Source organism: Python bivittatus, unplaced genomic scaffold (assembly GCF_059951505.1).
Source record: "Python bivittatus isolate LINGU-HERP-01145 unplaced genomic scaffold, Pbiv_v1 ctg000200_np1212, whole genome shotgun sequence".
Taxonomy (NCBI): domain Eukaryota; kingdom Metazoa; phylum Chordata; class Lepidosauria; order Squamata; family Pythonidae; genus Python; species Python bivittatus.
Genome location: NW_028277040.1, coordinates 4,441,867 through 4,467,737, shown reverse-complemented (window position 1 = coordinate 4,467,737; position 25,871 = coordinate 4,441,867). Strand labels below are relative to the sequence as shown.

The 25,871-nt window shown below is 37.8% G+C and overlaps 1 protein-coding gene across 2 annotated transcripts in view; it reads left to right on the top strand.

The window, feature by feature from the left end:
- Window positions 1–25,262, top strand: part of CREB1 (cAMP responsive element binding protein 1) — a 59,379-nt gene extending 34,117 nt beyond the window's left edge. For both annotated transcript variants that reach the window (XM_007433717.4, XM_007433718.4), the window contains one exon: window positions 18,459–25,262. In XM_007433717.4, coding sequence (XP_007433779.1) covers window positions 18,459–18,603 — 145 coding nt within the window. In that variant the 3' untranslated portion in view covers window positions 18,604–25,262. The remainder of the gene's footprint in view (window positions 1–18,458) is intronic.
- Window positions 25,263–25,871: the final 609 nt, after the last annotated feature.

Below are 25,871 nucleotides of genomic sequence, written 5' to 3'. Positions count from 1 at the left end.
TGAAATTATGGTTTATCAAAGAAAATATTTGTTGAGTCCTCATGCAAGTATATCAACCAAACCATAGATGACTCTTGATGTTTGTTTAATGCGAAGTTGCATAGTCAGTGGGCAACATACAGCTTCTCAGAACTTTAAAGGGCAGGTAAAGCTGATAGAACGTGCAGGAATGGCTAAATTGACTTAATTGATTAGAGAAAAGACAATATCTACATTTATGGCTGACTGGAAACCCCTTACAGGTAATCCTCAACTTCAGACCATTTGTTTAGCGACTGTTTGAAGTTACGACTGCACTGAAAAAAGTGACTTATGACCGGTCCTGACACTTAGGACCATCACTTGGCAACTGCCATGTACTGTATTTACGACAGTTGCAGCATCCAAGGGTCATGTAATTGCCATTTGTGACCTTTCCAGCTGGCTTCCAACAAGCAAAATCAATAGGGAACTGTGTGGTTCACTTAATGACCATGGTGATTCACTTAACGACCACCACTAAAAATCATAAAATCAGGTGTGGTCATGTGACGCCTCTTAGCAACAAATTTTCTGGTCCCTTTGTGGTTGTTAAGTCCAGTCTGTATAGACTTTTTGCATGAAACAGAAAAAAATGCACTTATGACTTGTGGTTTCAGTGATTAGAAAAAAAATTAGATAATAGAAAACAATGAGCTTTTGTTTTTAATCATAGAGTAAGAGTTAACTTTGTAATCATATTTCCTACAAAGGAAATCGGAAGCTGCTTCTTTCTATTTCTTTTTATCTTTCTGCACTTTTGTCTTTTTTCTTTTCTCTCTTTGTTTTCTTTATTCTGTATTAATTTGTGTTCGTTTTTATGTTCTCTTTAAAACTTTTAATTATTTATACACACACGTGCGCACACACACACACACATGTATACATACTTTTAAGGGCAGTCCTTATACTTTTCTGTGACTTTCCTTCATCCCTTCTCTTTGAATTATGGTTGGTCACACAATCAGGCAGATGTTTAGACTGTATTTGACATTTTTATCCACTTACTGAGTCCTTCCCAAGGACCTGGGATAGGCAGATGTTGTTCAATGGAGTTAAAGGTATCGTCGCAGGATATAAGCTGTTCCAAGTAAAGCTGCCTTTTTCAGTTGACTGGTGGTGATTTTGTCAGTGTTGATGGTGTTCAAGTGATGCTTCAGTTGTTTTCAGATTGCACCCAAGGCACCTATTACTATTGGTACTATCTTTGCTTTCTTTTGCCACAATCGTTCTATTTCTGTTTGCAGGTCTTTGTATCTTGTGATTTTCTCCAGTTCTTTCTCTTCTATTCTGGTGCTTGTCTGTCTGAATTTTAAAGTCCCAGAGCACTTTAGCTTCTTCATTTTCTATTAATTTGTCTGTTTTGTGGTCCCACCAGTTCTTGCTTGTAGGCAAATGGTATTTCTTGCAGATATTCCAGTGCACCATTGTTGCTACTTTGTCATGCTGTTGTTTGTAGTCAGTCTGCAATCTTCTTGCAGCAGCTAAGTAGGTGGTCCACTGTTTCTTCAACTTCTTTGTAGAGGCAGCATTTGCTATCTATTGCTGTCTTCTCAGTTATGGCTTCATATGCACTTGTTCTTAAGACTTAGTCTTGAATTAACTCCTCTGTCTTTTTCTTCAGCTTTCCTGCTCTTAGCCATTGCCAGTTCTTGTTGTTATCTGCTTTGCCTGCTAGTTTTTTTGTGAACTGGCCATGTAATACTTTACCTTACCATGTCTCTTTTCTGTTCTTCATTTGGTCTTTCTTATAGGCCAGTTTGGTTTCTTTGGTATTCAGTAAGCCTTCATGGTATACTAGTTTCAGTGCATCTTCTTCACTATCCTTCAGATATTCTTCCAGTGCTTTTTTTCTTCTTCAACTGTCTGGTGTACTTGTAACATTCCACACCCACCTATGCTCCTTGGTAAGTAGAGTCTCTCAACGTCACTACGTGGATGAAGGGCATGAGTTATTGTTATTATTTTTCTGGTCTTCCTGTCTAGGACTTTTAGTTCAGCTTGAGTCCAGTCCACTATTCCAGCTGTATATCTAATGACTGGAATTGCCCAGGTGTTAATCGCCTTAATGGTATTTTTTCCACTGAGTTTGGACTTTAAGATCTTCTTCACTCTTCTGATGTATTCACTACTAACCTTTTTCTTGACTTCAGTGTGCTTGGTAGTGTCACCCTGAAGGATCCCCAGGTATTTGCAGTAATCTTCTTCATCCAGACTTTTGAAGTTATTTCCATTGGGCATCTTGATTCCTTCAGTTTTCACTATTTTTCCCCTGTTGATGGTAAGAGTGGTACATTTGTCCAGTCCAAACTCCATTGCAATATCTTGGCTGTATATTTGGACAGTGTTGAGCAGCGATTTCATTTCAGTTAGTGTTCTTACATACAGCAGCAGCATTATTATTATCCGCCCCATTGCTATTCATACCCACTACAAAAACTTCAAACAGCCATCTTCATTCCTGATTTCTGACTGTGAATTCCAGAATGTCCACCAGCAGATGTTCTAGGTTTCCACAGTCAGAATGTGGAGATAATTTATGTAGTGGACCAGGCAGCCAGCCAATAAAAATAAATTCAATATATGGAAAGAATCAGGTGATTTTAAGAGTGGTTTTTAAATGTTTGCATGTAATGTGTATGTGTGTGTTAATATGGACAGTACACTTACATGTATACATACCATCCATTGATTGTCAGTATTTCCTTTGATTTACTCACATATGACTCCTGTTCTATGAAAACTAAATATAGTCCTCAGTTTGGAAAAAGTTGTGCATCCCCAGTTTAGTTTATTGTCTGAAGAAGGAACTTAGATTTTTTTCATTTTGGAACACCCCAGATAAAATAAATAAATTGGGACTTTCTGTGGCACATTCTGAAAGAAACTATCCAGTGTCCCTGGTTTGGTGGCATTGTAAACAGGCAGAGATGGAGCATCTTTAATTTGTTAGGCAAACCCACTTGCTGGAGAAAAACAAACACAGCATGTGGCAGCACTTTGCTGGTTGATCATTAAGCCGTGACTTGCCTTGTATTATGCAGCTGGCTCAATAAATTATTCAATTACTTCAAAAGAGCCCTTAGGCTAAGCAGTAGTGACTTACTAGCAGGAGAGAGGAAGAAGCATCCACCCACATTAATACTACTTAGATCTTAGGTTCCTGTCAAATATAAAAATATCTGAGATTTAAAAATATTTACCCCCAGTATTAAAGAAATAGCTGAACAGTAATGAAAACTGTCATGCAGTAATGTTTTATTTCATCCCTCTCTGACCAAGCAATTTATAATTACTGAAGCATTTCTGAGACAGTAACCTTATGGGCACTTGTTTTAGAGTAACTCTTAGTCAGATTTACTACTGATAAAAAGATAGAGAATGGGCAACATACCAAAACTTATTGTAGGAGAAAAAAACAGTTGATGAAATTTTCCCTTTAATGTAATTGAGACTGCAATTTTAATCTTATTAGAAGGCAAAACCATTGAACTTAGTGAGATTTACATCTGAATTAATGTGCAAAGGTTTGTATTTTTAACTATTCATTGCAGAATAATGTTTTAATACAAATGGGTTTTAAATGGCAAAAACTCTTTTCAACCTTTACCATAATATAGGATTAAAATACAGTAGAACAATATGGCTTGGAAGATCTGGTTACTCTGCTCAAACTGGCTCTTTTAGTAGTCATCTGAATGTACAACTGTTCTGTACCTGTGGGGTGCCCATTTGGAATATTTCAAAGTTCAATTTTTGGCTGAGGCCTTGCCCAGGCTACTTGCCATGCCCTTTGTAAGGCATAGATCCACCATTTTTTTCTTAGTTCTGATGAAAAATAGTGGAAAAAGAGAAATAAAGGAAAATCGTTTCCAAGATAAAAGCAAGAAAATAACTTATCCAAAAATCCAACTAATATACCAGAGAAGGGGGAAAAACATTGTCTTGTCTTCTGAGCTCTTTGGTACTAACTTGAGCACTGATGTGTGTCCATACTGCAACTGTATGTACTATATTACTCATAATTCCACTTCCATTGGCACTTCTATCTATTCTGATTCCATGGATTTCTAATCAATATCTGAGCCTCAGTTCTGCATCACAGAATAAAATCAGAAACTGTTTTTCATCTAGAGATTAAAGAACCTAAAATACTTGGTCCTCTAATATTCCCCAAACCATCTTTTTTATTCATAATACTATGATGAGGCACAGTAAAGAAATGCTAATAAACATTGGTTCTTGCACTTACTATTTTGGTGTTTTGACTCTTGATACATGACTTACATAGGCAGGTTTCCTGTTGAACGTAATTGGCATGAACACCCTAATAGAAGCAACAGTTTTCAAGAAAGCTGATTTCTAGAACAACCACTATAAACAGAAGGTGGTAATTGACTCTAACAAGGTGTACAAGTTAAGCAGTTCCTTCAGAAATTGCTTAACCATAGGATGTGAAAAAGCAGAAACTTGATCTATCTCAGTATATTAAAAAGAAATGAAGTATATCTTTAAAGAGACCAGGTTTGGGACAGATTTTCCTGGAGACATCTATGTGGTCACTAAGAGTCAACACCAACTTGGTGACACATAATCAAATTGAATTGAATATCTTCAAAATGGCAATGACTGTGTGTCAAGTTAAAAAATATCAACATACTGAATACTATCATTGGCAAAATTCAACTCCACCCTACCCACCCCACATTAAAATTAAATACCTTTCTAATTGAAGGCTTTTATTTCCTGTAGCTAAAAGACCGATTTGGAGTAGCGGTTGGTGTTACCATGCAATCAAAGTGTAGTTAAGTTCCAGTAGCAGATAGTGCTTCTGTACAGACCAAGCAGATCTGGTATCAGTGGAAAGTGAAAATTATTCCATTCTGACAAAGCAAAAGCAGTTAAAAAAAGAGTTATGTGACCCTTAAGGTGCAATTAATATATGGTTGGCTTTATTCTGGATAATTTTTACTAGAACTCTGGTGACAGCAGAATTGACAGAAGGATAGGACACTGGCCTACAGGAACTGAAATACATCCTCTATAATGCAGCCTTAAGTTGCAGAGCTGGTCACTCTATATGCTGGCCTTGGATATGAATAGATGAATGTTCTAAATTAATGTTCATTGTCTAAAAATGGTGCAAGCTATATCCTGTTCCAGCTGCCATTTGCAAAATGTCATGACTAAATAGTTGAGGTGCTACACAGCTAGAGTCTTTTGCTTAGTCAAGAACACTGCCATCAGGTAAATCCTCTGAAATAAGCATCAGTCTCAAAGCTAAATTGTTACATGTAGAAGAGGCAGCAGTTTTGTTCCATTGAGAAGGTCCCAAACAGTAATGTTTCCTTGAACACTGCTACAGTTTCAAGATGATTGATATCCTATAACTTCTCCAATTATATGACTCTTGTACTCAAGAACTATAATGCATTCAGAATCTCATGAAGGATATATGCACTGTTACTGTACTCAAAGAAATAGGCATGAATAGTATACCTTTTTATGTATGGTTAATATCTAATGGTCACTGTAGAGAATCTTATACTAAATGTGGAATATGCAAGGATTCTAAATGCCTGCACAAGCAGGTATTGATTGTAACTACCACATTTGTAGTAGTCACATTTATAAGCAAGTGATTGTTATAGCTCAGGAGTATAAAAGATATGTTGGAAGCCTTATTCAATTTGCCAACATCACTTTTACAGTCCCCTTTTTACCCCCCACCCACCCACATCATTTTTTATTGAAGGACAAACTTTACACTCTGTAAGCCCTTTGGAATCCCCACCCACTTTGGGGGCAGGGCTTTTGTCAATGCCATCGAAAGCTAGGTGGAATCCTTGAAGCAACAGAAGTTGCACACTCTTGTTTAGCTGATGTCATGTGTTCCAGGAGAAATGAACTTAAAGAACTGACACAATACAGGTGTCAAGAAGACAGGTTATCTCTTACGCAATAGTGTCACACCTGTTGTCCAACAAGAATAGTGTTGTGACAAGAACTAATGAAGTAAAGAATCTGAGAGGGAAATAATTAGGTTTTCTCTTCTGAATTGACTTTTAAATCCAAAACAAATAGCAGAAAAAGAGTAGTACATAAGTTATTGAAAAATCAAGACGTGTATGGCTATTGCAAATAAACTACAATTGCCATATATCTGGTGAAAACTTGTGGTTCTGCAGCAAGACCAAAGTGGAGGGTTTTAAGCTGATAAGCATCTACTCCCACCATAAAGCAAAAATGTTTGTGTTAAGGGACAGTAGAAATATGAAATAAGGACTCATAAAATTAATAGACAAATTATCCAGTATTGTTTGCATAGCAAGCAGAAGATAGGAAAAATGACACCACAAGAAATGGTAGATATGGAGAGTTAAGAATTCCAACAATCCACTTTGGTACAATGGTATATTTTGAGTAAACCTTTTTTGGAAAGCTGAGAAAGAAAGATGTTTCTTCCAGTGGAAATGCTCATACTTAAGCCATACAAAACTGGTAATTTGCATCTCATACAAATAAAACTTCAAAAGAATGGGATTTTCCATCCCATTGACCATTTCTACCTTGCTTATCCTCTAGGGCTGAATTTGGAAAAGCATCTTGCACTCTGTAGGAATGTTCAGTTCTTTTCACAGTTGAATACTTGAACAATGACTTAGTCTCTGACTTCTTAAGAATTTGTAGGAGGGTGGGGAGCATAGATTTCAGCATTGACGTAGTAGTCATATCCTGAAAAAATTGGAAGACAGGCTCCTGAACTGGCAGTTAACATTTGTTTGATCTTAACAAGTGAACCTTTAGAACAACAGGTTGTTAAATATTCTTAGTTTTCAGTTTTGTACAAAAAATGTGCCTAAAAATGCACAGTGACAATGACAGTTGTTGATTTATCACTTTGGACCCATCTTGTTGGCAGCCTCTGATACTCCTAAATTGTTGGCCATATTGGAAAAGATCTTGCTGAGTTCTAAACCTACAGCTGAGTTATATGAAAATTGAACATTACTAAGATAAATATCGGTAATTTACAAGTACAAAGAGTTAGAATGTCCTATTTTACCAAATCAACGGTCTTGCATTTTAAATACTGTCAGATATGTATCTTATGAGATTAATCCATCTAAACTGAGAGCTATTAAGCAATAGAATAGCCTGCCTCCTGAGGTTGTGGGTGCTCCATCACTGGAAGTTTTCAAGAAAAAACTGGACAATCATTTGTCCGAGATGGTCTGAGGATTCCTACACTGGGCAGGGGGTTGGACTAGAAGACCTCCAAGGTCCCTTCCAACCCTATGATTCTATGAAAAATATTTTTCTTGTTCAGTAAACATCCCAGCAGATATTCAAAAAAGCTTGGGTGTTAAGATTGTGGAAGATGAAGTAAGTTTGAAGAAACTTTTAACACATGATTTGGACTTGCTCTTTGTCCCATTTTGGTTTAATGTGTTTTTTTTTTGTAGTAATAAGGTATTGAAAAGAGAATTAAGGTTTAAGATATCATTGTAATGTTTATACATTAAAAAATTGAATATATTGGTTCATGAGGAATTCTAGGTACATTGGTTCATGAGGAATTCTAGGTAGCAAAGAAGATTAATGTGTGGCTGGAAAGAAATTATAACCCCAGATGTAAATTCTTAAACTGAAGAAACATGTTCATTTTTGGCCTTTGAACTGGCCCTTTTATAGATGTAATGAGATCAGTATGACTTTATGTGGTCACTGTTTAATCTGTTGTTCAACAAGTGAGCTTCTTTGTAATGTGATTATATTTTACACAAACATATATTTTGTTTTATTTTAGGATTAGCTTTTTTAAAATAATTTTTGTTCTTCTTTTGCTTGTGCTTTAGCAAATAAAATAATAAAAGTATTACCAAAAAAAAATGAACCATCCTTATATACTCCATTGTTAAAATGGTTATCTTCAGAAGTTAAGATTAGGTTTTGATCTACAACCATAGTATCAGAAGAGGAAGCCAAAGAATTCTCTGAATGGAAACCTTCCCATCAAAAGGCCAGTCTTCTTTAAGGCAATTTAGGAAATTGATATTCTGTTGTCTGAGAGATGCAGATGAAAAGAAGAGGAAGTTGCAGAGGGTTGCATTATGGTTGCGTGTACTTGAATAGGTGATGATTGCTGAGATGGTTTAGATGTATGTAAGGATGCAGGTCGAGGCAATTTCAAATGGCTAGAGACAGAACAAATATCTGTAAATTAATTTAACCATCCAGGGATAGAAAGATTGTAGCCAAGGGGGCATTGTTGGTAGAACAGAATTGGGTTTTTTCCCCTCTTAATTGTGGTACATCACATAATAGCCATGGAAATGCAGTTTCAAGAAACAAAACAAGTAACATTCTTTTAAACAAATTTTCACAGTAAACTGGAAAGATTGCTGTCGTGCACTGATAGTGAAAAATCAGTGAAAATCAAGTCAGTGTCCTTGGCTCATGATAGAAGGATAGGAGGAACTTGCAAACAAATCTCTCAAGCAAAATGAAATAGTTTTTAAAAATAACTGAATGGAAGATCTCTACAACAGCAGAGAGATCAGAATCATCTTTATTACTGTCACAGACCAGAACCACAAACAAAAAATACGTTGAGAAATTCATTAAAATGAATTAAAATACATTAAAATAAAATAAAACTAAACATAATGGTATCTTTGCAGATTGGTGGGATCATCAATGGGCAGTCAACGTCTGCCTGATTTTACAAACAGTGTAACAAAATTTAGCTACATTCAAGGAAACTAAATCATTCTGATCAGATAGCAACAACCGCACATAAAAAGAATCAGAATTTCCAGGATATTTTACCAGATGAGGAGTGATTAAATGGGTCTGCAGATCCTAATAGAAAATACAGTATAGCAGGACATGTACTGTAGTTTCAATAGCCCCTTGTCCACAGGGGCACAATCTCAGCTCGTATGGGACTTTTTTGTATTGGCCCTCCAAAACTGCTGTAGGAAGAACATTACAATGTGCTAGAGTTAGTGCCCTCCAAAGTTTGGGGATGGTTATGTAATTTAGGTATCTCACTGGCTTATAAGAAAAGACTTGACTGCTCAAAAAAACATTCTTAGGAAGAGCAGACTGGTCCTGCTGGACTTCCAGGTCTTTGATACGCTGTTTGAATTCACTAAGTGCACGCTCATAACCCATCATTAGGAACACCTCCCTAGAAAAGCCAAGATGTTGGAGTTTTTGTAAAATAGTCCTGGCCCATACTGATTGATAATTGTCCTTAACAAGGAAAGAACCCAAACCTGTAGGAAAAAATAGTAGTTTCAGCCAATGTGCTACAATACAAATCCATGCATCTGTTTCAACTTTGGGCAGCCCTGCCTCCCTCCTTAATACTACATTTGGAGTGCAGGGGGGTTCCTGAAATATGGCCCTTAGGAATTTGGATTGAACCCTTTCCAGAGGAGTGAAGGAAGAATAAGGTCCTAGCTGGGCACCAAAGAGTAATTGTGTACAAGCCTTAGCTGAATATAACTTCAGTACTGCTGGGATATACTGTGCTCCTCTGGTAAAGTGAAAAGATTGAATTGCTACCACTGTTTTTTGAGCATTTTGTATAACATAATTTTGGTGTGCACTGCGTTTAGTGGAGCTATGAATAACCATGGCCAAGTATTTAAAAGATTTGACCTGTTCATTTATCCTCCAGGTGTGCAATTTAGGTCTCTTAGCAAAAATCAAAATCTTAGTCTTGCTATAGTTAATTTCGAGTGCTTCCTCTTAGCAATATCTGGCCAGAGAACTCAAGGCTCATCTAAGTCCAATTTGTGTTTGTGATAGGAGTACTATGTCATCTGCATACAGCAAAGTTGCAATATGCCTATTTGCCAATTTTGGAGGGTGATATTCTAGTTGGTTTATTTTGGCCACCAATGGATTTATATACAGGTTAAAGAGCAGGGGAGCTAAAATACAGCCCTGCCTCACTCCTTTGTAAATTGGAATTTCATTTGTGTGATGGCCTTGCATACTGCATCGAACTTTGATTCTAGAGTTCTTATAGAGATTATGCATGAGCAACAGTAATCATCTATCAATGGTGGTATAGAGGAGCTTAGACCAAAGCCTTGCTCTGGGAACCAGATCAAATGCAGACCTAAAATCAATAAAAGCAGTATATAGTGTTGAACCTATTTTGGATGTGTATTTTTCGGCCAGATGTTGAAGTACAAGAGCATGTCCATGGATAGAATGTCCAGACCTGAAGCCTGCTTGCTCATCTGCCAGTATGTGCTCTGAATCAATCCAGTCAACTAATTTATTATACAGGTGTCTGGCATAGAGCTTACTTACGCTTGACAAGCTGATGGGCCTATAATTAGCAGGCAGGTCTCAGGTGCCCTTTTTATAAATAGGCACGATAATAGCTAGGCCCCAATCCTCTGGCATTTGTGCAGTGTGCTCAATATAGGTAAACAGGAAAGCAAAGACAGGGGTCCACCATTCCAAATTATTACGTAGTATTTCGGGTGTAATAAAGTCATTGCCTGGAGCTTTACCAGGCTTTAGCTGATTTATAAGCCTCTTTATTTCAGCATTGTAACAGGAGCCCAATTGGGGAGCAGGTTAACATTAAGATCTAAATCAATTGTATAGACCTCTTCTTGTGAATATAATGCTCTAAAATGATCCTCCCACACAGATGCAGGTAGAAGGTGAGGAAGTGAGGGATGCCTGTCAATTGAATGGGAAGCTATCAAGTGCCAGAACAGAGTGGAGTTTCTGGCTTGAGATGCTGTTACCAATTGCTGCCAGGAAGCCTTAGTAAATTCTCTTTTCTTGTTTTGTAAAAGATGTTTATATTGTTTCTTCAAGACCATAAAGTCTTGGATGGAATGCTCAGCTAGGTTCTCTTTATATAGCTTAAATTCCCTGATGAGTTTTCTTTTGACCTCAAAACATTCTGCATCAAACCAGGGCTGGGAGGAATAAGTCCTACCCCCTGGATTTTCTCTTTTCCTTGATATCTGGGTGGAGATCACTGGCTGGAATAACTGAATCAATTGTGTAAATGTCTGTAGAGGAAAATCCCCAGACCTCTCTCTAACTATGGTGAGGTTTAGTTGCAGTGCTGCTTCAGATAAAAGCAGCTGAGAGATTTGCTTACTAAGTTGCTGAGTCCATTTGGCACGGACCAGCCTTGGCTCTGAATCTAAATCCTGAATTGGGGTGGGTTCTGTTTCCAAAAAGCAATTGTCAAATGCTTTTATGACTGTAATACTTGGAAGATGGTCACTGTCAGGTCGATTTTCTAGATAAAATTTTTGTACAGAAGTTATCAAGTTCCATGAGATTAGAGTATAGTCAATCAGGGAAGGTCTTGAGCCAACCCAGTGGGAGAATTCACCAGGAAAATCACTAATGATAGCTCCATTTAATAAATATAAATTTAGTTTGTTAATTGTTTGTAATAGGCACAGCCCCTTGTAGTCCCCTTTTGAGTCTTTAGAATGCTGGATTAACAAAGGGGGAGTTGTGACTAGTTCTGGAGGGTACTGATGGAACTGAGTAAAGAGTGCCTTATCATTCACCCCCACCCTAACATTTAGGTCACCAGAGACTATTACATTAGCTGAGGGATTATTTAGCATAAGAGTACTTATATATGCTTCAAATCTAGTCCATAAGTTGTTAAATTGGGACCTGTTTTGAACAGGTGGAAGATAAATATTAACCAATAAAATAATAATAGAGTGTTATTAAATTTTAACAGCACAGACATTGCATAGTGCTCCATTGGCTCTAACTCTATAATGTTTGAATGTAGTTTAGTTGAGATTTGTATATTTTATCCACCACACAATCTGCCTCGCCCTGCTCCAGGGACTGCAAGTAGTGAAAAAGATTTATATACTTATATACAACTTATATACAACTGTTATATGTATAACTTATATACAAAGTTATATGTATAACTTATATACAAGCTGTTGTCAAGCCAGGTTTCTTGGAGTAGGAGTAGGTCGAATTCAGCAATGTAATTTATGAAAGCAGAGTCTTTGGATTTAGCATTCCAGCCTGCAATATTCCATGAGAGAATAGGGATTGAGGAGCATCCGAATGTCAATCTGAATTCCCAGAAGTGACCGTTGTCAAAGGCAAGTCCTGAAGGATGATGGAAACGCAGGACGCTTCATGTTGATTGTTGTTAGATTCAGCTGTCGGAGAGATAGGTATATGTTAGATTTCAGAGAAGGCTACATCAGTATCAGAGTTGGTAGTTCCAGAGATGGTATAAGGCCCAGGCCTCTGTCTCTGAGAAGTTGCCAGTTGCTGGGACAAAAGTTCTTCACCTTTGATGGTTTGATCTTCAGCGTCTCCATCTAGCCCCCACAAGATTTTCTAAGCATTTTCTGGGGGATACAATTGGGAAGCCACACTGTTGGAAGATGTCAAAGATACATCTGGATCCATAGACGACAAGAGGTTAACTTTTTCCTCAGGATCTATGTACTTTGGGTTCTCTGATTGATGTAACAATTTGTCAGGCTGCAGATTGTCAGGGACTGGATTAGATATTAAGGGTTCTACAATGGTTTTCTGTGTGGCTGGGCTTTTAAGTAAAGCAATATCAACAATTTGTTGATTGGGTGTATTGCCACAATCCTGGGTACAAGGTAAAGCCAAGTCAATCAATGGCTTTGCTATAGAACGTGGTGTCACCAAAGTTTCTCTTAGTTCATCCAGTCTTTGTAGAATGTCTGCTTGCTCTAAATCTGGCAATGCACCAAAGGAGTCAATCAGCTTTTCTTCCAATGAGTCCTCAACAAACTCCCTAACTGTAAATAACACAGTTTGTTGATTAATACTCTTCTTTCTCAGGGTCATTGCTGATGAAACATCCTCAAAGTTATCTGAGTTCAAGTTGCTACATTTAGATTTTAAAGTGGTAGTACCTTCTTGGGAAAACTGATCCAGAAGTGGGCTAGCTTTCTCTGAGCAGAAAACACGTACTGGGAATATAGAAAAGGTGCTCAGGAAGGGCTTCATTTTAAAGAGCGTGCTAGGAACTGTAGGCTGCTTAAACGTTAGCAGAATACGCATGCAGCCCCTTCTAGATGGCAGCCATTCAGCATGTAATAAATCTATCAAAGAGTGTTTGCAGCAAAGCAGCTGGCTCAAGGACAGAATGACTGCCTTTCTGTAGCCCCATCGTCCTCTGTTCACTCTGTAATTGGAAATCTGCAGGGTGATCTGATTGATCTGTAAGTAATAATTACATTTTTCTTGTGTCTGCCCATTTTCTTCTTGAGAATTATACCCTCCATAGTTATTCCTTTCTCTCCTGGTAGATTCGGAAGTGGGGTCATCTTTGAATTCTCTGTTGACTGTTTGCTGTGTGTCAGTGTGAGTGACAGGTGTCTTTATAGCTTCTATTTTATTTGGGTGACTCTCAGTGTATTTTGCAAAGGACTCCTTTAATGAGTCAACTTTATTTTTAACTGAAGTTAAAAGTTCAAAGATTGAGATCACCATTTGTGCTGTAAGCAAGCACTGCCTAGATATAAAGTCTGTTACATTCTCCCTTTTTAAGTTTATATCATCCCCGTCCTGCATAAGCAAAGCGGCTGCTGAACAAACGGCAGAAGTCCAGGGAGGGGAGGCATCTCCTGACAGGGAAGAAGAAAGTTCTATAAGCTGCTGGCTTTCAATTTCAGTTTGTAAATCCCATTCCAAGGAATTATGAGTACTATATCTATTTGGAGAGGATGCAGGGGCAGAATTACTTACTGGAGTTGTCTGTTTGTTTATAGTATATTCGTCCATTTTCTGCTACTTCAGAGGTTTAGATGAAATCTGTGTTGCAGAATGTACACGCTGTCTCTTTTTCCTTTTTCCCATTCTTGAATCCTGGCGTATATTTTATCAAATTATAGCTGGAGCAGAAAGATGACTCTTCAGGCGATATAGTTTAAAATAAATTAAAATTTGTAAAATAGAATAAAATAGGATGTTGCAGGATAGAATAAAATGAAATAAAATGGAGACCATAGACTCAGTGCTGCTCACCCATTGTCATCTTGGAGCCCCTCCTCAGCAGAGAGATGCTTCAATCCTGAGGAAGCCATAATCAGTATGAAAATGATCTATCATGGAATGATTTCAAGAATTTACTGGGTTTTTTTTAATATTTTGTTTTCCTTTTATTATTATTTTTTTCTAAATACTGCTGGCACTGATGGTCCTGTACTTTCTCTGAAATCAGCATCAAGAATTTTAGCAGAGACAGAGGCATTTGAATAGTAACTGATACAGAAGTTATCAGTTCAGCCTTGCCAGGAACTACTGTTGGAATCTGCTGAAGGAGCAGAATATGAAGACATTTTTCTTCTATGAATTTTCCTTCTGTGAATTTTCAGTGCCAGAAGAGTTATATTTAGCTATGGGCTCCAAAATCGACTGCTTAAAACCAAGTTACTGCAGCAGTAGGATGAGGGCTAGAAACAGGCCTTATTCCACTTTGCCATTGAAAGGGCTCTAGAGAGTTAGTACAGATGAATTCTCCAAGGTAAATAAAGATGGGGTATTTTAAAGACTGAATAATAGTAAGAAAGAAAATGGATATAATTGAGATGTTAGCTCCAGAAGACAATCCAAATTATTCCAGTTGTGGTGGTTGAAGAACAATTGAAGAGAAATGGCTGGTGGTTCAGCATTAGTGGGTACACATATGGAGAATGAGTGAAGCTCCTGCCAAAAATCATAGTGCTACAATGTTCCAAACAGGGCACTGCACAGGCATAGGACCCATATGCACAAAACAGAGACCACATTGAAAAATTCAGAAAGTTCTGAATAATCAATTGGTATTGAATCTTGTGTGCTTTGCAGCATTAGAATTTTTAGAGGAAAAAAACGCAAAAGGTATTTGATAGAATTCTAGGAGGTTTTCCCCCAAGAGAAGGAGCAGATATTGGAAATGTCACATAGAAAGAGGTTAGCTGCATCTCACCCTCACATAATGTGGTTGTATCCATATCCACTCTAAGTCCTATCCTGAAAACATTTATAGGAGGGAAGGAAGAACAGAAGTCAAGCTGAGCTTGCCCAGGCAATGATGATAGAAACAGGATTGGTGCTCTTTTTTGCATAACTGCCTTTGTTCTATGTCTTTTTCTTCTCTGAGCAAAAATCTGATCCAGTAAAGCATGCTGTCTGTCTGATTTGATTGGTCTGAGGATGCACTTGTGGTTGGAGAGAATGGAATAAGAGAGGCACATAAGAGAGAAAAAGTTATCTGGTTTGCTGATGAAAGATGCAGCACACAGCTTCTCTTAACCAATGAGTGGAACAGCAGTTGAGAAGGCCGGACAGGAAAAAAAAAGGCAACATCCTGAGGGAAGATTAGTATATTTCTTCCTGATTCTGGTACTGCTCTGTCAGTCAGAAGCAGTACAGTACTGTGGATTTGGGAGTGTTGCATTGATGCATTCCTCCATTTCAGGAAAAAACATGACACCAAGTGATAATGCAAAGATGATAAAGACAGGAACGCTTAGGAGCAAGCATCACATATATGTGCCAGCTTAAGATGACTGGCCAGGGGTTCTGGTTTCTCATTAAGAGCTCCAGGTAATGAAATATTATCCCTTCCACTGTTTTCTGACTCTACACATGGTCAAGATTCAGTATGTTTATGCAATATAAACCAGGAAGCTAGTGACTAGTTTTCTTGGAGCCCAGCACTGTTGGGATCATGCTGTCAAGCATGGGGATGGGATGGGCCCAAGGAAGCATGTCGTGATACTTCCTAATGATCTGCAGTCTAGCATGATTTCATTTTAGCTCATGGAAAGGCTGAACTCTGCTACTATGTTCACAAAATGTAACTGATTTATATATACAATGGTAATTGAAGTGATGGGGGACGCGGTGGCGCAGCGGCTTAATGACGCCGAAAGTTGCCGGCCAGAAATGGCTGACGCTTCGGCGGTTCGAGTCCAGCCTTCGCGTTAAACAGGGTGAGCTCCTGTTTCCTCCCCCCAGTTCCTGTCAACCCAACAGTTCGAAAACTTACGTGAGTAGATAAATGGGGACTCTCACTCCGGTGGGAGGAAAAATGCTGGCGCGGTGCCTTGCAAAAAAAGGAGTGGGGAGTAGTTGCCGGTAAGCGCGAAAAACCGCGTGCGCCCGAAAAGGGCGCTAAGCAACGGAAACCCCGCCTCCTGCGCTCGCCAGCTGGGCTCTGCCCTAGGAAGGAGGCTCTGGCAAACCACTTCCGAAAAACAGTTGCCTTGAAAACTGCAAAGGACTTGTCCAAAAAAGCAGTCACTGCAGGGTCAGCCATGACTGAGCGCAGACAAAAAAAAAATTGAAGTGATACCATTTCATGACCGTAAATGGATTACTCCCTCTCAAAAGTAGGGCTGTAAGATCTACATGAAGGGGCATATCACAAAGTCATGAGTGAAACACCCCTTTCTCAAAGCATAAAAGCAGCTTTGTCCTCCAGAAGGTTCAGCACAGATATTTCAAAAGCTTTCCTCATTTGTGTGCATGTACACAGCTGCTTTGTTTCACTGGTGGTCCCAGCATGAGTGTTGTCTGTGCACATACATATAGGGCTCGTTATATATAGGTTGCCACAGCACAAAAGTGCTTTACTAATCATTTTTGAAGATGTATCTATGTGAAATCATCTCATCCTTATGCTGCTGAAGCAACCTACATTATCCTTAGTTCCAGTTTGGAAGTGGTCTTTCCTAGCACAGAACTTGCACTGTGAAGTCTAGGGGACCACAAAGATGAGCTTGGGACACACAGTCAGGGACAGCAATCTGCCTGAAAAGTGTTGCAGATTCCACCCCCTCCCCCCCCAAAATCTGGTAGCTGGGCACTGTGGGCTCCTTGAGCACTAGATACTTGGTCTTTTCTCTTTACGCTGAAATATCAGACTTCCAGAAGGTCAGTAGATCTGTCAGCCAAATTTCCTACTACTTGGTGTGGGGTTGTATGTGCGCATGCACTTGCATAGGGGAGATTGTAAAATATGGAGAACTTTTGAGACACACAAATGTGGAATGATGGGAGGTAAGAGAAGCTACACTTTCCCTGACCAAAATGCTTTGTGGAGAAAATTAGCTTCAGGAGGGAGAAAGGGGGAAAAAAAAAAAATCCAGAGGCACCTATTGGAGCTTTGCTAGCTACCTGAACTGAAAATGATTTTTTTACAAGCATGAACCTCAAAGTTCTCTTTAACAAGCTTTATTATGATGAAAGCAGTAGTGACACAAGAATTCTAAGAAGTAAATTATTTTTAATTTAGAATGAATGGATTTATGTACATTTGGGTGTAGACTTTCTGATTCTCTCACATTTTCACCCCTCTTATTGTGGATCAGAGAGGAAGCAGATCTATTAACTGATAAAATGGAGAAATCTGCAGCAGTAAATTATTGGCACAACTGTTGCTTGAATTCTTATCAGTCTGACAACCAACTCTTACATTAGCACTAAGAGCTCTCTGGCTTGGGCTTCTTTTGTATTCCAGATCAGCTCTATCAATAACTCAGGTAAACTTCTGATTGACTGGGGGGAGGGGGAGATGTTTGACATCCGTACATTGATTTTTTCTTTCTCAGACTAAACGGTCAAATTCCCAAGTGGAGAGAGAGGACAGTCCCGTGAAACATGTTCGTAGATGCTGCCATCTAGACATAGTCAATTTGTAATCTGGACAAGTGCTAGTTGACAGCATCTGTGAAACAGTTTCATAGGACAGGGAGATTAATAATCCTGTCAGAAGAAGCACCCATTAAATAATAAAATAAGACTAAATAGATAATAAAAATTAAGGCTTGAAACCTAACCATGTACTCAGGAGAGTGATTGGCTTTCTTGCTGAGAGGGGACAGTGGGAGGAGAACAGATAGCAGGGAATCATCAATCACTGCCCTGAAATTAGCCCTCATTAAATTGTGTGGGGGCAACAACACTGCCTGACCTCACTACTGAGGTGCAGTAAACTGGGCTATGGGAGCAGCACAGCTTATGCTGATAAACTCCCAGCTCAAGGACAGGAAGGATGCACGTTAATGGTGCCATGAGGAACAATACGTAGAGACAAAACCTTATAAGTAATTGTACTGAGCCTTGCAGAGGATATGGTTGCTTTAATGCTTTGAGAATTAGGGTTACTGCATGCTAACAAAAGATTTTGTAATAGTAGGTGCTGTTTATTACACTTGTTCTCCTGTTGACCCATGATGGTTTCTAAGCTTTTGGCCTTTCAGTGTGATTTACTAACTTACTTATTTATTTTCATTTAATTTAGCAGTAACTTATTGCTTATCTGTATGGGAAGGAGAACTGTGTTTGCTCTAGCCGTAAAATTATTACCAGCGATGAATGTTGAAAATTGTCCTGACTCTGAATATTTTGTTTTGTTTTGCCTACAGGGAAGCAGCACGTGAGTGCCGCAGGAAGAAAAAAGAATATGTCAAATGTCTAGAAAACAGAGTAGCTGTGCTTGAAAACCAAAACAAGACATTGATTGAAGAACTAAAAGCACTTAAGGACCTTTATTGTCACAAATCGGATTAATTTTAGTTCCCCATTTTTGGTTTGTTAATGGGGGGAAAAACTGGTTTGGTGACAGCCAAACAGACAAAATGAACTTTTTATTTTCTAAGCATTTCTTCTTTTTTTTTTACATACACAACTGTCTGAAAGCAACTACGGAATTTGATTCATCTGTGCTTGGCATTAAACTGTGAATGTTGAACACCTGCCTTCACTTCTTCCCCTCCTGAAATCAGTTTCATCACAGTACACCTGATTCTGAAGAAAAAGAACAAATGTCCTCTTCAAGAATTAATAATCTTCATTTGTGAAGTTACTGGAGTTGGGGGTTTCTTACAGTAATTTCAAGAGTCAGCATAAGCGCATCTGAATGCCTATATGAGAGTCACCCTGGACTTCTGCCCTGAAGTACTCAGTGGACCACATATATAACCAAGGTATGATGCATTGAGGCGGCTGTGGTTGTCAAATTATTGCATAATTTCAAATATATGTTAGCAGTTGTACAGTTACAGCTATATGGTGGGATGATGCCAAAGGAGATGTATTCCAGGTATACAGCCATAGAGGAATAGGAGTGAACTGAAGAAATTGAGGAGGCAAGTTGGACAGTTATGAACACAATCCATGTTTTGGCACAACAAACAGTTTCCCTTATTTTCCATAATGTTTTAATAAGTTTCATGTATCAGACTTCTGAATTCAAATGAAAACTATTACCTTTCATATTTGGTTGGGATATGAAGTGGTAGGAAGCAGTAGTGTAGTATGTGTTTAAGATGGGAACATAATAATACATTCACTACTCTTTCATTTTGCTATATCCAAAAGCAAAATTACCAAGATAACAATCAGTAGTATAGTTAGCATAATACATACTTTGGGTAAAGAAAAGGAAACTTACAGCTGCCCTAATTATATCATGCAAGTAATTCTGAAACTTTACCTCTTTCAAGATTTTTAACTTCTCTTGTTTTGCTTAAAATCTCCTTTGATAGAGTATCTTTAAAAAGGAGTAAATTCATTCTCTGTTGCATGATCTGCATCTGTACTGTGGATATGATAAAGAATTTTTTTTTTTTGGCTAAAATCCTACCTATTGTTATATTCAGATGCTGTTAAATTTATCCAGTGGACACCTTTATCAAACATATCTAATGTACAACTCATTTAAGTCGACTGATATGAATATGACTCCATATAACATAAGGTTTTAATAATTATATACACATAAAGTTGCCATAGGCAAAGATTTTAATCAGATTTTGCAGGAGCAAATATAACTGCACCATGAGTGTAGCAAATCTTTTGAAATCATTAGAATTTATTCGATCAAAAAAGTATATCCTGGAGTTGGTAGGAGCTGAGATTGGCATTAAAGTCAGAATGGGATCGTGTGGAGAAAAATGTCTAATCCCAGTCATTATTTCAATGTATATATATACAAGCTATTAAACTTACTTAGTAGCTGTTCTGAAAGATAAAATACCATGGTATATTGGGGAGAATTGATCAGGTGCATTTAACATTGTACAATATTTAGGGGCTAAATCATTTTTAAAAGCATTTTTTCCATGAAAATTAAAAACAAAAAAATAATCTTTTTTATATAGGGACAAATAAACTTAAAAGTTTTTTTTCATTTGTTTATGGGGTAAGTCAAAACCAATTTAGAAAAGATAAATTTTCCACTCACCTTTTAATTTGCTAGGCAAACTTGCATATCCTACTGGCATAGAAAATAGACACCTGAACATTTGTGTAACATATTTATATATGGATTGTGATCTTTCACAAATTGAATGAGACAGAATGGAAGCATATAAATTAATAATTAAGTGCTGCTATTCTGAAAACTTCATTTTCCCACATCTTTAAAAAACAAAGATTCTAGCAAAGATTTGGGAGTATATTATAGAGAGCTGAAATCCACAATTTGTAGCTGCATTGTGAAGTTTGTCCCCCTGTCCCTGAAAATATGGTAGAATCATGAACTCACTGATTTTGCAGAAGTCATTCTTGTAACACTGCTGTCATGGTATGTGGTATTTTTTTCTTTGGATAATTTTGAAAAAGTATCTCGTAAACCTGGCTGTTCTGGGGTCACATAAATGGGTTAACTTGTATAAAAATTATGCAATAATCTAAGATTTGTTTTAAAAAGTTAAGTATTTGAAAAGCAACCACCATAACTCTCTCCACTATTTTGACATCATTTGTAATTATTGGGTCTGATTGTATTTCAGCAGACAAGCCACCAGCGGAATGGGTTATTTGGGGGCTAGGTAAGCTTTTAAGTGCTCTATGAAAGAGCTCAAAAGCACTCTGTGTGCTCTATGAAAAAAGTGCTCTGAAAAAGTGCTCTATGAAAGAGGCTAAATGTAGATCACTTGTACTATCACAGGATCTGTTGTACTGGGTCTATAGTAAATATAGAATTTACATTCTGAGATTTTTCACCAGCAATAAAACAAGATTTCAGTCCATTTTATTTATCCTGTACCAGGTTACTTAGGCATCTGGCATTCCGTATGTAATTTGAATTATGTTTTAATTTCCCAAGAATAGAGCAGGTTGGTTCCATATGTGCTTTGCAAGTAATAGCCAAAATGAACAGAAGATAGTGCTGAAAAACCAACCCTCAGTTTGTATATTGCTAATTTATTAATAAATTTATTGAATAGTTAGTTTCTATTGTACACTTGGCCCCTTTGCTGCATAACAGAAATTTTGTTGAGTTTGTTGACAGGTTTAACTAAAACAACTGGCATAGAAAGGGCTAGCTCCATTATAGTCATCGTACATAGAATTGATTTGAAGTACAGTTTCTATATTTTACAAAAAAAAAAAAAAAAGCATTATTCAGGCAGTACAAATATTGCCTGAGGTGCTCTTCTAAAAGATATTCTTGGAAAGGTTTGTGTATAAAGTATGTACATATATAAAATATATATACACAGTATATAATCTATAGCTCTGAGAGCTTTTAAGTCAGGAATGCTGAATATTATAGTATATTGAGGTCAGAAAAAATAGTCTGTATGTGTGCAGATACATGCTTATTGTTTCTTCTCTCTTCCACCCCCCACCCCAAATATTTTGAGCTATATTATTCTGGCGCTTACTGATATGTTGTACTGTTGTTTACTTACCCATTTTCAGTTTATTTCACTGCAGTTTGTATTTGTTATGATGGTGAATTATGAAGTGATAGCAACTGTTTAAAGCTCCTCTTGTTCCCAAGTTCCTCACTTTGTGCTTTGTCTGTTGGGCAGCTATTCATTTAAGGCAAAAACAATTGGAAAACTTTTGGGTTATATGGAGGGAACAAAAGAGAAAAAGGGTTGCTCAGTATTTTATTTGTGTAATTTTACTCTACACTTGAGCAACTTGTAAATGCATTGTAACTTGAATTTGAAAGCACACTTCTACTCAGATTAAGTTTGGTAACTGTACAATATGTCTGTTCTGGAATCTGCAATGTTCTGTAAAACTAAACCAGTATAAAATTACATAATGACAGCTATATCATTTTATAAAAGAGGAGAGCTTTCAGCATAATTATAACTAAGAACTGAAATACATGATCAGCAGATACATATGTTTATTGTGGACATGCACCATTGGGATGCTTCAGGGATGTTTGTTCATGCACATTAAAAAAACTAGCATGTTAAATGAGAGAGATGCTTTCTACTTCTGACATTTAATGTGTGGGAATATTCTCTTTACACAAAGATGCAAATTTTCTACTTGTAGCCTGAAGAGGAATGGCTCAGCAGCAGATACATCTGAGTGTATTAATGTGACTTTAATGTGCTCCTCCTTATGGCAGGCTTAATATCTGTATGCTTGGATCTCATTACTCAATGGACTCTTGTGATAATCCTAAGAGACAGCTGTTTTTCAGAGGCATCTGCACAAGGCAATACCAAAGATTTAGATCTCAAGTTAGGGGGATTCCAATAAGAGAGGCTAATATTTAATTGTAAGAATACAGGTAGTCCTTGACTTACGGCCACAATTGGGACCAGCATCTCCATTGCTAAGCAATGTGGTCGTAAAGCGAGATGTTGGATGACCACATTGCTTAGCAACAGCAATCCTGGGACTCCCTGTTGCAGTTGTTAAACAAATTCTGCTGGTCGTTAACCAAGGACCCACCCCAATCCAAGCCATTCCGGGCTTGGTCCCTCCCAGCCCCAAGCCTCAAAAAGGTAAGGGATTGCCTCCAACTCCCCCACTCTTCTACCTCCCCCCCATCTCTGCCCTTTTGGCCACCCAGAACCTTGCCTTGCGGGGTGGTAAGCAGCTCCAGAACTGCATGGCTCTGGGGCTGCTTGCCACACCCTGGGAAGCTGCAGCCGCTCAACCCAGTCCTAGCCACAGTTGCCCTCACCACCCTTCTCTCTGAGATTCCTGTGCTCCAGCACCCCACCTTCAACATCTTTGGCTCCTGCTGCTGACAAGGTGTGCCCGGCCTGGTTGCTGGGCTGGGGCTGGGCTGCACACTGTGCTGCAGCTCTGAGGCTGTAAAAAGCCCCTTTGTGGGATTTCCCCCTTTCTGGGCATGGGAGCAAGAGGATGGCGAAGGTCAGTTGGGGTGGCATGGCAGCAGGGGGAGATAGGCAGAGGGGGGGAGTTGAAGTGCCCTTCCAGTCATAAGTGCAGGTGGGCTGCCAGTTTTGATCACATGACCGCAGGGGCACTGCAGCGTTGGTAACTTTAGGGACCGGTGGTAAGTCTCTTCATTCAGCACCACTGTAACTTCAAACGGTCGCTGAATGAATAGTTATAAGTCGAAGACTACCTTTACTTGAAAGAGAAAGGAATTCTGTATTTTACCTAGGAAATGAGCAATATAACTAGATTTTTTTTTTAAAGCACAATATTTCCCAGTGCCAACTGAGAGGAGATTGTATTAGTTACCACATGTAGTGTTTCTAATTAAATTGGAATTTCTTATGTTGTATAAATCTATGTGTGCAGATGTTATGCCTATTGATACATGTACAAGACACTGAGCACCCAAAGAGTTCTGAACACTTTGAGAAGCACAGCCAGCTTTGGACTGTTAAATAAATAAATGGTGCTGAAACTTTAGCAGTCTACAGTTTTGTAATAACAATTTTCATTTTGAACATAGCATGAACATGGTCAATAATTAAGAATTCTAAATATTGCAGCCTCAAGTGTAATTTTAAAAAAATGCAACTGTAGCCCAAAACAAGCAGGCACACATTTAAATACAAATGTATTTTGGTATTGCAGGTACAGGTTCCTACTGGCCATTTCAAGCCTTTTAAAAAATTGTCTCCAGAGTTAGGAATTCTTGAGGTTCGTTCAGGATTGTTATGAATAATTGCACCTTGTGTACGTCATCAAGGAACCTTACACGTCTTTTTGCACCCACTTGTCCACTTACTCAGGGTTACTGTATATTTTAGCATCGCTACTTTGTAGCAATGTTATATATCATTTATTTCTGCAATGCTAAGCTATAGAGTATGTGTCTGGAATGTCAACAGCTTATCTCAGCACAATGTTTCAGAATACATGGCTGAAAAAACAAACCTCAAGGTCTTTTGGAATTGTAATGCATGGTGAGAGCATCTTAATTTTGCATATGCACAGAATACAATTGAGCTGTGTTTACATGTGGTTTTTTTTAACCCCACAATGAACCCAGAGCACTTCAACACTCCTATGTATCTGTGGAGCCTCCTCACTTGAATGCCATCTATTAATTGACCTGTTGATCATGTAGCAAATCAAACATTGGTGCATGCCTTAGTTTTCCAAAACAAGTATTTGCTGTACTTCAAGAGAGTATTGTATTACATTGTTACCTGAGCCTCAGACTTAGCCAGATATGTTACTGACATTCTGAAAAACAGGATTCAAGAATAAAACAAGCTGGTTGTAATCAAAAAGTTCATAACAAAAACTAAGGGATAGTTTCAAAATGCTTTCTATAAGTTGTACTTTATCCAGGTGCCACTCCATTTTTGGGTCATGGGGTTATTTGTGAAACAATAAATGAAATGTTAAACCTTTAATTCCATTTAAGATTTTACTATTCACATATATTTCATGTTCTATTTTGAGGAGCACTAAGAAATAGGGAAGAAAGTTGTGCAACTTCAGATAAATTTATTCTTCTTGTGTTTGGATCTCAACTTCACATGAATGTGAACTTTCTTTAGAATATTGTGGGAGCAGGGACAGCTGTGCTAGTTTTATTTAATAAAATTTATCCTCCCTGTAACTGATTCTTTATCCAAAATAATCAGCACAAAAACAGGGTACCGAACTTTTAAAATGTTTTTATTACAAATTAAATTACTAGGCAGAGAAATATGAACTAGAAATGGATTAAGTTAAATTGAGAATTCCTTATTATTTTGAAATATCCCAGTTTTAATTTTGTAATTTATCCAGTTGTATTTTGTTGTTTTTTAATGTACTGAGTTATACTGCATTTTATTAACATTATGTACATATTAACTGCTTTGTGTTTCAGATGCTAGTAATTGCTTTGTATATTAAAGTGATCTTTGTGAATTTGTGAAATACTGTCATAAAAGTGCTTTTTTCTTACTGTAAAGTTTGTGGTATAAACTGTCATAAAACCCTTTTTACACATCTGTGTGCAGATACATAAACATGCTTTTAAAATCTTTTTGAAGTCTCTTTTTTTAAATGGGATAATATATTTAAATGGTATCACTTCTGCTGTGTTTGTCAATTAGTCAGTTGAGAGCAAAATATAAAAAGATTATGTTGTGTAGTTCTTCAAGCAGGAGTGCAAAGAATGTAGTTGGCGCACACCACCTGCAAAGCTCCAAATGCTTTGCCCTAATTTGGCACCTGCTGTTTCACAATTGCATCTTTTTAGTACCTGCTTTCTTCTTTCACTAACACTTTTTGCCACCCTGTCTTTTCCCTGCCGCACTGCTGCCCTGTCTTGCATCCCACTATCCTTTCCATGCCACATTTCACCCCCTTCCCTTCTACTCCTTGCCATACTCATTTAAATGTGCATATATGTGAATGCATGTGAGCATGTCTGTTCAGCTTTTAATACATTTAATGTGAATAGCCCTCAGAAATATATGGCCTCAATCTGTTGGAATTTGCACACCCCTGTTCTGGACCATATATTTATTATTTCTATTGCACAAAAGAGAAAAACTAACCATTTTTTCTAATCAAAACAATACCATTATTATGGGATGCTCAGATAACTGAACCCATCTACCAGAATATATAAATATAGGGTGCTCTGC